Source organism: Propithecus coquereli, unplaced genomic scaffold, assembly GCF_000956105.1.
Source record: "Propithecus coquereli isolate 6110/MARCELLA unplaced genomic scaffold, Pcoq_1.0 Scaffold222, whole genome shotgun sequence".
In the NCBI taxonomy this organism is placed as follows: Eukaryota; Metazoa; Chordata; class Mammalia; order Primates; family Indriidae; genus Propithecus; species Propithecus coquereli.
In genome coordinates, this window is record NW_012147412.1 from 2,505,925 (window position 1) to 2,518,379 (window position 12,455).

The window sequence follows — 12,455 nt, forward strand, 5'->3', positions numbered from 1 at the left end:
ACACCTTTTCCGTTTCCCTCCTCTTTTCTCCCTACAGATTTAGTTCTACTGACTCTAATAAATGAGTTCATAAAAGACTAGTGGAACTATTGGAATTTCTATTTCCTTCGGTTTGTATTTTTTTAGCACCCACAGGTCTTCTGTTTTGTTTTGTTTTGTTTTGTAAAAGGAAAGAAAGGATTGACTTATTTGCAACAATCTGATTCTTCACTTTAAGCAAATAAAGATGCCAATGAAATAAACTGATTGCGTTATTTAAAACTGAAAGCCTATGTGAACCACCACTCAGAAATGAGCTTTAAAGAACTACACAGAGAAAATAAAAACCCCGTGACTAAACAAGGCTATTATGATGCCGAATGCTGAGTGTACAACTTAGTAGAGTAATCATTAACAATACGAAAAATATCTACTTCCAATGTACAAATGAAATGCACTCAAAACTGCAAAGGACAGTGGCATGCTATGCTGCCCTAAGGTTTAATCGCAGAGCTTTTTTTCTTTTTTCTTGAATTTGCAAGCTTAGTTTTAATTAAATGCCATTTTATTATTAACCAGGCAGTTTATCTTTTTTCATTTTGTTGTTTCTCTGTACAATTTAAACAAAATTTGGAAGAGTTACGGGTAAAAGTGGGTAGAAAAGCATGCTAAGAATTGGGTCATCCTGTTGAAATCAAGTTCCCTTCTGTGTCATGCAGCAAGAATAATGGGGGAAATCTGCCCTAATATCTTGCTGTATCTGTCCCAACTCATTCTTTTCATAGGGCCTCAGCAGGGGAATTATGCAACAATGCAATTTGCATCCTGCTTAAATAGGAAGGTCTCTGGAGCACATTTCCAGGAACAGCCCTCTTCAAAGCAGAGGAGCCAAGATTGTACCTTGTAAGAGGAAACATTGTTTCCTTAGGCAATGTACGTTCTTTGTTGGAACCCAAAAGAGTGCTCCAGTTGCAGGCATCCTTTTGCCTCTGGATAAATGGAACTGCCAGAGGCTCATCCTATCCAGACAGTGTAGAACATACACTCAGCTTCTAGCATCTAATAGAAAGGTATTTCCTGGCCTTCTGTGGTACCCAGCTGGAACAAATTTACCACAATTTGAGGCTACCATGTAAGAAAGTCCAGAATTTAACATCCATCCATTCATTCCATTCATTCAGCAAGTTTTTAGAAGGCAGTTCTCATATGGACTGTGCTTTGCCTATGCACAGTGTTGGGTGGGAAGAAAAAAGTGGTAATATCCTGCCCTTCCTTTCTTCCCAGCTCCTACTATTCCTGGAATTTCACTTGATGTCAAGTGGCTACTCAGAAAAATCCTCAACTGAAAACATCTTCCAAGGGGTCCTGTATTTATTCCACCCTCCTCTCTCTTATCTCCATATGGAATATCATCTGACTCAGCCTAGAATGAATAAACTTTATTAATTAACCGTAAGCCTCAACAATGTCCTCCTCTTAACAAGTTTGATGCACAGACCACAAGAAGGCTGTATCTACTAACTAAAAGTGGGGAAGATCCCTATGTTGATTTCTGAAGCATAAAAGGCAGGGAAGGTTTTTAGACTTTTTGTGCCTATTGGGAACAGACCTAGGAGTACTTGCTTTATTTCTTAGTCGGAAAGAACCTAGAGCTGCGGATGCCTAAGGGAGTCATTCCAAGTGAGACTAGAATATCAAGAGAGAGAATTGATCCAGCTCTCTTGTCTGGTGCTTATAATACATGCAAATATTACTGACATCGTGGCAGGCTGTAGGGAATGAGCAGTGTGAATTAAGTTCTCTCCTCAGTTATGTGTTGCAAATACTGACCCTGGTGAAGCAGCAAGTTCCTGACCACAGTTTATACATAAATAAATACACAAAATGCTATTATTTTTTGTTCTTTACCTTGGGAAGACTTCAGAAACATCTTGTTTCAATTGATAAGCTGGAATCATAGAAAAACTTTAATCTTGATTTCCTTCCCAGTTTTTTGACTAAGATGCATATGTAAAATGGAACATTAGTTACATTTCTAATTGGGAAACACCTAGTAATCATAGGCAACCTAGATCTAGGTGTCTTGCAGAGTGCTGTTGTGTTAAGAGAGAAAAGATCCTAAAGAGAGAAACTTCTAAGTTAGCAGCAGCAGCAGCAGAGAGGTTATATGATTGGGTCTGGTGTTCCACATAGACGATATCAAGGCACAGTAAAGAATATGTCTCTCACAAATTAGTCCACAGACCTTTCTAAATAGGACCAATATGTAACATATACAAATGTAAGATCAGCTATAAGTAAAGATCCTCTCCTTTCACACCAAGCCATGGAGATTGCTAGCATTATCTCGGCCTTGGCCGCTTGACTTCCCTTAATACTGTCTGAGTAGGAATCAGGAACCAATGATGCCCCCCAATTAACCACAATCATAATGGTAGCGTCTGATACCAACCAAAGAATGTCCAGGTTGTAGACAAAAGGCTGATGTAGCATAGTGGGAAGACAACAGGGAATTATGAGGTCTACTTTGAGAACAGAGTCTATTTTGGATATTTAATGCTCCTTCTGTATATTTCACGCTAGCGGCAGAACAAATATCTAGGGAACACTTTCAAAATTTCTAACCTTTCAGAGGGACCTGTAACACTCAATTAGAGGAACCGCGGAATGTTCTACTCTAGCAAAGTTTAAAGGCTCAACTTAGGAAAACCCATCAGGTGTCTTATAGAAAACTGAATGGACAAAAGTACAACTGAAACCAAGAATGTGGATAATGGAATTACTGGATATGGATCTGAAACACAGATCTGCTACTTACTAACTCTGTGGACTCTGGCAAAGTGAATAACCTTCCCAAACCTCAGATTCTCAATCTGTAAAATGGGGATAATAATATCTCCTATGCATAATTATTTGGGGGACTAAATGAGAAAAGGAATATAAATTATTTATCCCAGGTCTGGCACATAGTGAGCACTCAGCAATGTTAGCTCCCTTATTTCCCTTTATCGATGCATGCTTTCCAGATTTCCACTTAACCTCTTTTCTCTGAGTCCATAGAAAACTGATCCTCTGTACTGTCTGGAAAATCTACTCAATTTAACTGTTTAGAAAGTTTATTCTAGATATGAGACATAGGAGGAATATGAGTATTAAATAATACATGGAATTTTTGCAAAAAAATGCTCATAACCTACTGAGAAAGTTAGAAACATACCTGTGTGATTATGAATGAGACAATGTTAAGTAGAATAATTTGGTTATTTAAATGTTTGAGAGAGGGGGAATCTATTATGTGCCAGGCACCATACAAGGTGGCAAAGATCCAAAGATATATAGGATGCACTCATTGAACTTCAGGGCCCTTAATTTAGTACAGGGAGGGACATATGAACACACCTCAGTAGCAGGTGGACAGTACAAAAGGTACCCGGTGAAAGAGAGACACAAAGGATGAGAAATCACTTCTGTTAGAAGTGTCAGGGAAGGTTTCACAAGGAAATAATTTCTAGGCTAGATATATAAAAAATAAGAAGATTAGTAACTTAGCTAAAATGGACAAATTCCTTGAAAAATATAACTTACTAAAACTGACACAGACAAAATAGAAAACCTAAATAGCACTATATTTATTAGAGCAATTCAGTTCATTATCTAAATCTTCCCACAGAGAAAATTTTAGATCCAAATGGTAACACTGGTAATTTCTATCAAATATTCAAGTAAATAATGACACTAATTTAATAAAATTCCTTCAGAAAATAGAGGAAGAGGGAATACTTCCCAACCTTTTTTAAAAAACCAAATTGGACAAATAAATTACAAGGCAATTACAAACCGATATCTTGCGTGAGTATAGATGCAAAAATCCCCCACAAAATTTTAATCAAGTCTAAGAATATACAAAAAAAAATCATGATCACTTAAGATTTATTCCAGAAATGTAAGAGTGGTTTTATATTTTAAAATCAATCAATGGAATTCACTATATCAATAAAATAAATGAGAAAAAGCATATCATCATTTCAATACATGCAGAAAAATCATTTGATAAAATCATTCATGACAAAAAAAAACACTTCTCAGCAGATAGGCATAGAAGGAATTTTCTCAATCTGATAAAGGGCTTTCTACAAAAACAATCTATCATTAACATCCTATGTAATAGTGAACTATAAAATGGATTTCCCCTAAGATTGAGAATAGGCAAAGGTGCCTGCTCTTACCACTTCTATTCAACATTGCACTGGACATCTTAGTCATTGTAATAAAGCAAGAAAAATAAAAGGCATAAATAGAGAAAGAGGTAAAACTACCTCTATTTGTAAGCAACATGGTTATTTAAGCAAGTAGAAAATCTTAAAGGAATCTACATAATAAGGAGTAGAACTAATAACTGCATTTAGTAAAATCACAAAATATAATATTAATACACACAAGTCAATTATATTTTTATATACTAGCAGCAAATAATAGGAAATGAAATAGAAAAAAAATTCCACTTGTAATAGCATCATAAAACATAAAACACTTAGAAATGAAGTTTTCAAAAATATGAATGAATTGAATTGTGTCTCCCAAAAGATATGTCTACTTGAAACCTCATAATATGATTTTTTTGGGGAATAAAAGGCTTTTGCAGATGTAATTAATGCATATAAGGATCCTGAGATGAGACCATCCTGAATAAGAGTAGGCCCTACATCCAATTACAGTGTCCTTACAAGAGACAGAAAAGGAGAAGACACTGAAACACAGAAGGAGACCATGTGAACAGGTGAAGGGAGAGGCAGAGATTGTAGCGATGTGTCTACAAGCCAAGGATGCCCAAGGATTGCTGGCAGATACCAGAAGTTAGGAGAAAGGCATGGAATAGATTCTCCCCTGGAGCTTCCGGAAAGAATCAACCCTGACAACACCTTAATTTTGGACTTTTGGCTTCCTAAACTGTGTAAATGAATTTCTGTTGTTTTAAACTACCCAGGTTATGGTAATTTGTTACAGTAGTTCTAGGAAATAATACAATATATAAGACCTTTATAATGAAAATGGCAAACTATTGCTGGGCTAAGTTTAAAAAAATATAAAGAAATGCAGAGATATACCAGGTTCATAGACTGGAAGACTCCAATATTACTAAGATGTCAATTCTACTCAAATTGAGCTATTTATTCAAAGTGGTCTCAATCAAAATGTCAGCATTTTTTCATTGTTGTTGCAGATATTGACATGGTAATTTTAAAATCTATATGGAAATACAGTTTCTAGAATTTTCAAAGTAATTTAAAAAGTATGGAGGTTTAATATTACTTTATTCCAAGATTTACTATACAGGTACAATAATAAAGACAGTGTGGTATTAGAGGAAAGAATGGACAAACAGATCAATGGAACAGAATAGAGTCCAAAAATAGACCCACACTGATATGGTCAATTGATTTTTTGACAAAAGTGCCAAGGCAACTCAATGGGAGGAAAAGTCATTTCAGTAAATGGTGCTAGAACAACTGGAGGACTATATAGAAAAGAATGAACAATGACCCTTATCTCACATCAGACACAAAAGAATTAACTCATAGTAAATAATGGGCATTAATATAAAAGCTAAAAGTCTAAATCTTCTAGAAGAAAACATAGTTGAAAATCTTTACAACTCTGGGGGTAGGCAAAGATAACAAAGATAAGACACAAAAACAAAGAACCAGAAGAAAAAAATTTGATAAATTGGACTTGCTCACAATTTAAAACTTTTGCTCTTTAAAAGTCACCATTAAGAAAATAAATATATACATAAGGAATTGAGAAAAAATATTTGCAATACATATAATATGACAGATTTATATTTGGTACATATAAAATTTTCTTATAACTCAATAATAATGAGACAAATAGCATAATAAAAAAGAAAGATTTAAACAAACATTTCACAGAAGAAGATCTACAAATGGTCAATAAATACATGAAACACTGCTCAAATCGGTCATCAGGAAATTAAAATTAAAATCACAATGAGATATAACTACATACCCAATAGAATGGCTAAAATTAAAAAGATTGACAAATAACAAGTTTTGAAAAGAATATGAAGAATGCTTGTAGTGGGAATGTAAAATGGTCAACAATTTTGGATAACTGGCTGTTTCTTATAAAGTTGAATATGCATTTAACACATGAGCTAGCAAGTCTACCCCTACAGTTTACCAAAGAGAAATGAAAGCATGTGTCTACACAAAGCTGTGTACACTAATGTTGACATTGTTCACCATAACAAAAAACCAGAAACAACTCGGATGTCCATCAACCAGTGAGTGGATAAACAACTCCATACTACAGTGAAATACTACTCAGCAATGAAAAGGAACAAACTACAACAACATGGACGAGTCTCAAAATCATTACATGGAATGAAAGAAACCAGACACGAAAGAGCACATACTATTTGTTTCCATTTACATAAAACTGTAGAAAATGCACACCAATCTATTACCTAGGGCCAAAGCCGGAGGGAGAGATGGACTGTAAAGGTATTCGAGGAAGCTTTTGGGGGTGATGAAGATGCCCTGTATTTTGATTGTCATGGTTGTTTTATGAACGTTAGACCTGTCAAAACTCGTCAATTGTATACTTTATATCGATGCAGTTGTTTTTGCATCAATATCTCACATCTCACGTGAGCTTTATCACTTCTCCATGTTCCACTTTATACTGGCAAAGAACTCTGTGATATAGAGGGGGATCTAGGTTGCTTTTTAATTTTTGTTGGTAGACAAACTTCTTTATTCTACATCAGGGGTCAGCAATCTATACCCTTGAGCCAAATCCAGCCTGCCCTCTCTTTGATTGGAATTACAATCACACCCATTTGTTTTCTCTTGTCTATACCTGCTTTGTTTACTACCATAGCTGAGTAGAGTGGTTGCAACAGAGATCATATGGCCCACGAAGCCTAAAATATTACTCTTTGGTCCATTACAGATAAAGTTCAGTGGCCCTTACTGTAGATAACACAAAGTTAGAAGTGGACATGGGAATATCTGCATGAATGTAAAAAGGGAGGTCTGCTTACAAGAATGAGTAAGAATGGCACATTGGACTTAAAAAAATCTATGTCCATCAATACGAATCGACACGACAGCAACAACAACAATAATAAATAGAGACAGAGTCAAATATATTTAAACTCTGGGTCATCAAACCACCTTGTATTAATCAATCCTATTAGAGCCAAAAGCTTTAGGGAGATGGGCTAAAGTGAAACTAGTTAAGAAGAGCAAGGAAGTACCTTTTCAGCCCAAACCAAAAATGCCCTGCCGAATTTCCCTTGCTTGGGCATGAAATAAATGGAATCAACTGTCCTTTCTATTCACAAAGGGAAAATCTGTATCTCAGTTTATTGAATAGTTAACTGTCAAACTATGTTCAAATCCAGATTTTCTTCAAATATAGTGAAATCCTCTGAGTTAAGGCTGTGGAAGGGGTAATGTGTGGTAGCGCAAAGAGCTCCGGCTGTAGCAGAAGCAGACAGGTTAGCTCTGGATCTTGGCTCTATCACGATGAGGATTGTGTGATGTTGAGCAAGTCGCCTAACCTCTCAAACCATGGCCTCTTCATCTGCAAAATGGAAATAACATTTCCTCAGTTATGAAGTTGTTGGGAAGTTTAAATGTGGAATGTAAACAACCCAAAGAACAAAGCAGCCACTCAGTAAAAATTATGACTCCTCCTTCCCCATCACTTTGCAGTTAGGATGGATGTTATCTCAACATCCCAAGCTGATATTGACTGCCACTGGTCTAGAAAGTCTTTTTAGGTGTTTATTTGGGGGAAGAGATGAATTAATTTTTAGATTTGGCTTTAGTTTTATTTTTACCTAGATATATGCTCTTTGTCCCTTCCTAGAGAAGTATGTTGTGCTTCTATGTATTGTGAAATACCTGCTGTGTTTTCCTAATACCTCCATACTCCTTATACTGATTATGCAAGCATTTACAAAAGTAATTTAAAAATCATTTGCGTGGGGGGATTAAAGCTTTCTAGAAAGTTTTTTCTATTTGTGGTGTTATCAGTATCCTTTTTAGAATTAAATCCTCCCATCTCTCTTGAAACCATTTCACTAAGATAAGAGAAAGTCTTTTCGAATACTGCAACCCATTTCATAATTTTAGGAAGAAATTGTGCAAGGAACTTAGAAACGCTAAGTTCAGTTTTAGCATGCCACTTAAATAGGATCGACTTGGAGACAATCCTTGTATCTCTGTTCTTCTCTCATTGAGGCACAGGATTCATCTTTGGATTTCTATGTGGCTATTACAATCCTGAAGCCTCAGAGCCACCTATGCCAGCGAACAGCATAAAACTAAGCAGAAAGAAGGAAAATCTTCCATCCCTAAGACTGATTTCCAGCTTCGCTTGTTCACATGTCCACATTTATCACCTGCCTTTAGAATTTGGGACCCTATATATTTGCTTAGACTTGTACCTCTCTTGTAAATTACGCCTCTGTACTTGAACCTTAGTCTGCTGCCACCAAACTCTTCCTGCTTAATTTTTTCTTCCAGACAGCCCTGGCATGTTTTTGGCCATATCACAGCATGATACCGAGCCCTTTGTCCTCCCTGGGTCCTGGTTTAACCAGGTGTAAAATGGGAATGTTGTATTCTCAGGCACTCTGCACAGACACACTAAAGACAAATAAAAAGGAGATACAAATGTTCTTCTAATTTGCAAGCAGAACAGATTATTTTATTGCTGACATTACTAGAGGCAATCTAAATGGTGGTTTTAATCAAATCGTTTCTATATCATTTTAGAATAACCAATCTAGAAGTTATCATGAATTTTAAATATTAAAATACGTTTTCTTTAAAATAGTAGGTGGCATGGAGAAGGGAGAGCATTGCCACATGAGTATATCTAGAAGAACCTAAAAATAGCAAATAAAGAAAAGAAAGCTACAGATCACCTGACACATGAAAAGCTCACCTGAATATTGATAGGACTCACAAATCAGCAGCAAGACAGCTTAGCACAAAACCTGAAACTGTGAGCCAATCATGGCGCTTCTTAATCTTTCAGTAATAAAAGACAGCTGTGATTTTCAAAGTGACTCTTTCCCTTTTCTGTCTGCACGCAAAGGTGTGTGCCTAGCTAACTCTTCAGTACTCAGCTCTCTCAAGCACCGTTCTGTGACTCACTGGGGACAGCAACGTTCAGCACCGAAAATGACAGTATTCCCAGTTTGGGGAATGAAAATCACTTTGCTCTGGTTTAAGAAAATGGTCTCCAGTGAAATTAACAAAATGGTGTATGTACATGTATATATTTTGGGGAAGGCACTCAAGACAGGTATAGGATATTTTTGTTTTCATAATGTCATATTAAGCTAAATTTTTATGTTATTAAGATTGATTACAGGAAATTCTATCATATCTCCACCCTTCAGACATGAGACTTTGCCTTCTATCCCCAAATTACGTTACCAACTTGTGACCTTTAGTGTAATTGTGGAAACCTGCCCTGCCTTACCCCACAGGTCAGTACTTCTTTCCCCTCAGCTTCCCAGAGCCCAGCCTAGAATGCAGAAGTGAGCAAATAAAACACTTTTGAACACTCGAAGTAGTAATCTGTGTGTCTCCACAATAGCATGATGCCTCTCTCTTTATACCCCCCTCAGAATCGTAGCCTGACTCCTTTCACTTATGATTTATAACGATTTTGGTTAACTTTTTCCCCAGAAGAAGCAAACTACAACTGAATTGGGAGAGCAGCTGAGGAGCAGGCACAGGAAGAGCAGGAAAAGCCAGTACCAACAGCTGAATGCAGAATACAGCCTGAAAGGCTAAACCGCAGACAAAGACTTCTGAGAGCACAGAATGCAACGACGGCAGTTCATAATGGTGACCCTTAGCCATCAAGTGGGTTAGGTGCAGAAAATGTATTTAGAGACTGAAAAGGCAGAAGTTGTTGTGATGCCTGAATAGGTGAGCTTTTGTTCTTAGAAAAATTTACTTATATGGGAGATTTTTGTTCCTTGATAAAATAGGGATAGCTGAGGCATTGCTAATGTAATTGAAGAGGTGCTCATTTAGGCACTTTTATTTGGTCATTTTACATTATTTTATCTCGTGTTCTTGAGTGAAGAGTCTATATGCCCAGAGAGAGCAGGCCCATGTGACTTCTGCCCAGTGTGTGTATACTTTGCATAAGCACGGTCAGGTGCTTAATGAATGCTGGTGATGATCATGATCAAGTGCTTGATAACAGGGTCTTCTCTAAAGGCTGATTAATGGGGCTTGAAGTTGACATCTTTTCATACTCATTTTTTGGGGGTGTGTGGGGATAGAAGGACTATACATGGAATATCCATTGAAAGAAAAATGTAGAAAGGCTGTTCTGTTTAGAAGTAGGTAAAGAGCTTTGAAAAACTTTTTGCTGATGGTTAAATAGGATATCCAAGATTTCATTCCTATGACTCATTCTATGATTTGGAAATATTTTATCTTAGCCAACCTCCATTTCCAAGATTTTCACAACCACACTTGCCATTTGCAACATCTGAACTAGATCTGCCAAGTTAAGTGGTTCTTGGTTCAGTCAGAACAATATTTATGACTTTTGTATGAAGCTACCTATGTACTAAGAAACCAAGAGGTGCTGAGAGCTATTGTCATCCTACAGCTCTGCCACGCCACACACGAGGCTATTTAAGCGTCTCCTTGAGTATAGCCTTCCATAGAAATCCTTCTCTCTATGCTAATGGATGGGGACTCTTCAGTCTTAGACTCTCATCTGCCACTTACTCTTGTCTCTCCTTACCATTAAGTCAAGCACAAAAACAATAAAAAACAAATAAAACTGACCTCACCCTAAGTAGTACTACTCACCGATTCCCTTGTTGTGATCCACTGCGCCATCATTCTTCCAGATTTAACATGTGGGGGGTTGTCTTTGATTTGCCCCTTCTCCTCCTTCCCCAAACCCACTTTTAGCGACAAATCCCTTTTGCTCTTCTGTGCAGTGTGTGTCTTTTACTGCCCCCTCCTCTCCGCTGTTCACTGTTGTCTTCTCTAAATTCTTTGCCTCCTCACCTATTGGATAACCCTAGCAGCTTCCTTACTAGCCTTCTCCTCTCTCATTACTTCCTCCTCCAAGCCACCTGGAATTCCATTAACAGAATAATCTACTTTAAATTCTGCCTTTAATTTGTCATGTCCTAGCCCCAAATCTTCATTGGCATTCATACCATTTCATATCTATGAAGCTGTGAATGTGAGAAAACTCCACAAGCAGGAAAACATTATAGAATTGTCGTCATCACGGTAATGACCCTTCCTGGACGTGACATACTGTGATCTGTCTTCCCTGAGGTATAACCTGATTTGAAGCTGCTGGCCAACATGCCACCTTGGCTCTGGTTAGGTCAGCCTCATCGTTGTCAGTGAGCGTGCTTCACCCTCCTGACCCACACGTTCCCTCCAGACGCTGAATGAAAGCACAAGCAGGAGCTCTTTTATATTGTGAAATGACCAGACCTACATGGCTTGCCCAAGAGCTCTGTTCTTGACCCCCTGTCTTGTTTATTTATATTAAAGCCTTGGATGAAAATAGATTACATTCTTATCGAATTTGCAGATATTGAAAGTGGAGGAAAATAACAGCTATGCCAGATGACGAGATTAAAGTTCAAAGAGAACTCCAACAAGAGGTCAAAATGAAGAGCACAAAATGTGACCGAAATAAATATATTTTGAATGACGGGTTCAAAACTTCAACTCAACCGGATGGGGGAGACCCTATATAATTATTATTCTAAAAATTTTTCAGGAGAGGAGGTCAGGATGAGAGTCAGGGGGCATGGATTATTTATAAGGAAAAGATAAACAAAGCCAACAGTTTTGCTTCTAAAATAGCCAAAGCATATTTAGGCTCTATTAATAGAATTATGTTGTCTAGAACAAGGGAGGGCCTAGTTAACACGGTGTTCTTCATTGGTTGGACAGCCCAAGAATATTTTCAGTTCTGGTTGCCATATCAATAGACAAATACATGAAGAATTATGAAGGATCTGGAAATCACATATAGTCTAGAAATACATATAGCACAGTAAATAGATTTATTCATATTTAATTTGAAAAGGGGAACATTAAGAAAGGTTGTAATGTCTGTGTTTTTAAGGACTATCCTGAAAAAGAGGGAGTAGATTTATTCTCTGTAGCTAAGGAGGGAAGAACTAATTCTTGAAAGTTTGGAAAAATTAAACTTTAGTTCAGCAGAAAAATTTTTTATCAATAAGAGACATAATGCAGTAGAATAAGATGTCTTGAGAAACTAACTTCTTGCGACTAGAAGTGTTCAAATATAGATTGAGTGACATCATTATAGATTTTTTTGGCATTCTTGGAGTGCAGAAAGTTAGACTAGATAACCTGAAACCTACCTTTCTTCCATCTCTAAGGTGCGTTATTGCTCCTCACACC

General features: G+C 37.0%; 1 protein-coding gene across 1 annotated transcript; it reads right to left on the bottom strand.

Moving 5' to 3' along the window:
• Nucleotides 1–758: 758 nt before the first annotated feature.
• BLID (BH3-like motif containing, cell death inducer) lies at nt 759–10,892 on the bottom strand. The gene is given in 3 exon segments (XM_012644877.1): nt 759–941; nt 943–1,077; nt 10,863–10,892. Coding segments are annotated over 3 exon segments (348 nt in total).
• Nucleotides 10,893–12,455: the final 1,563 nt, after the last annotated feature.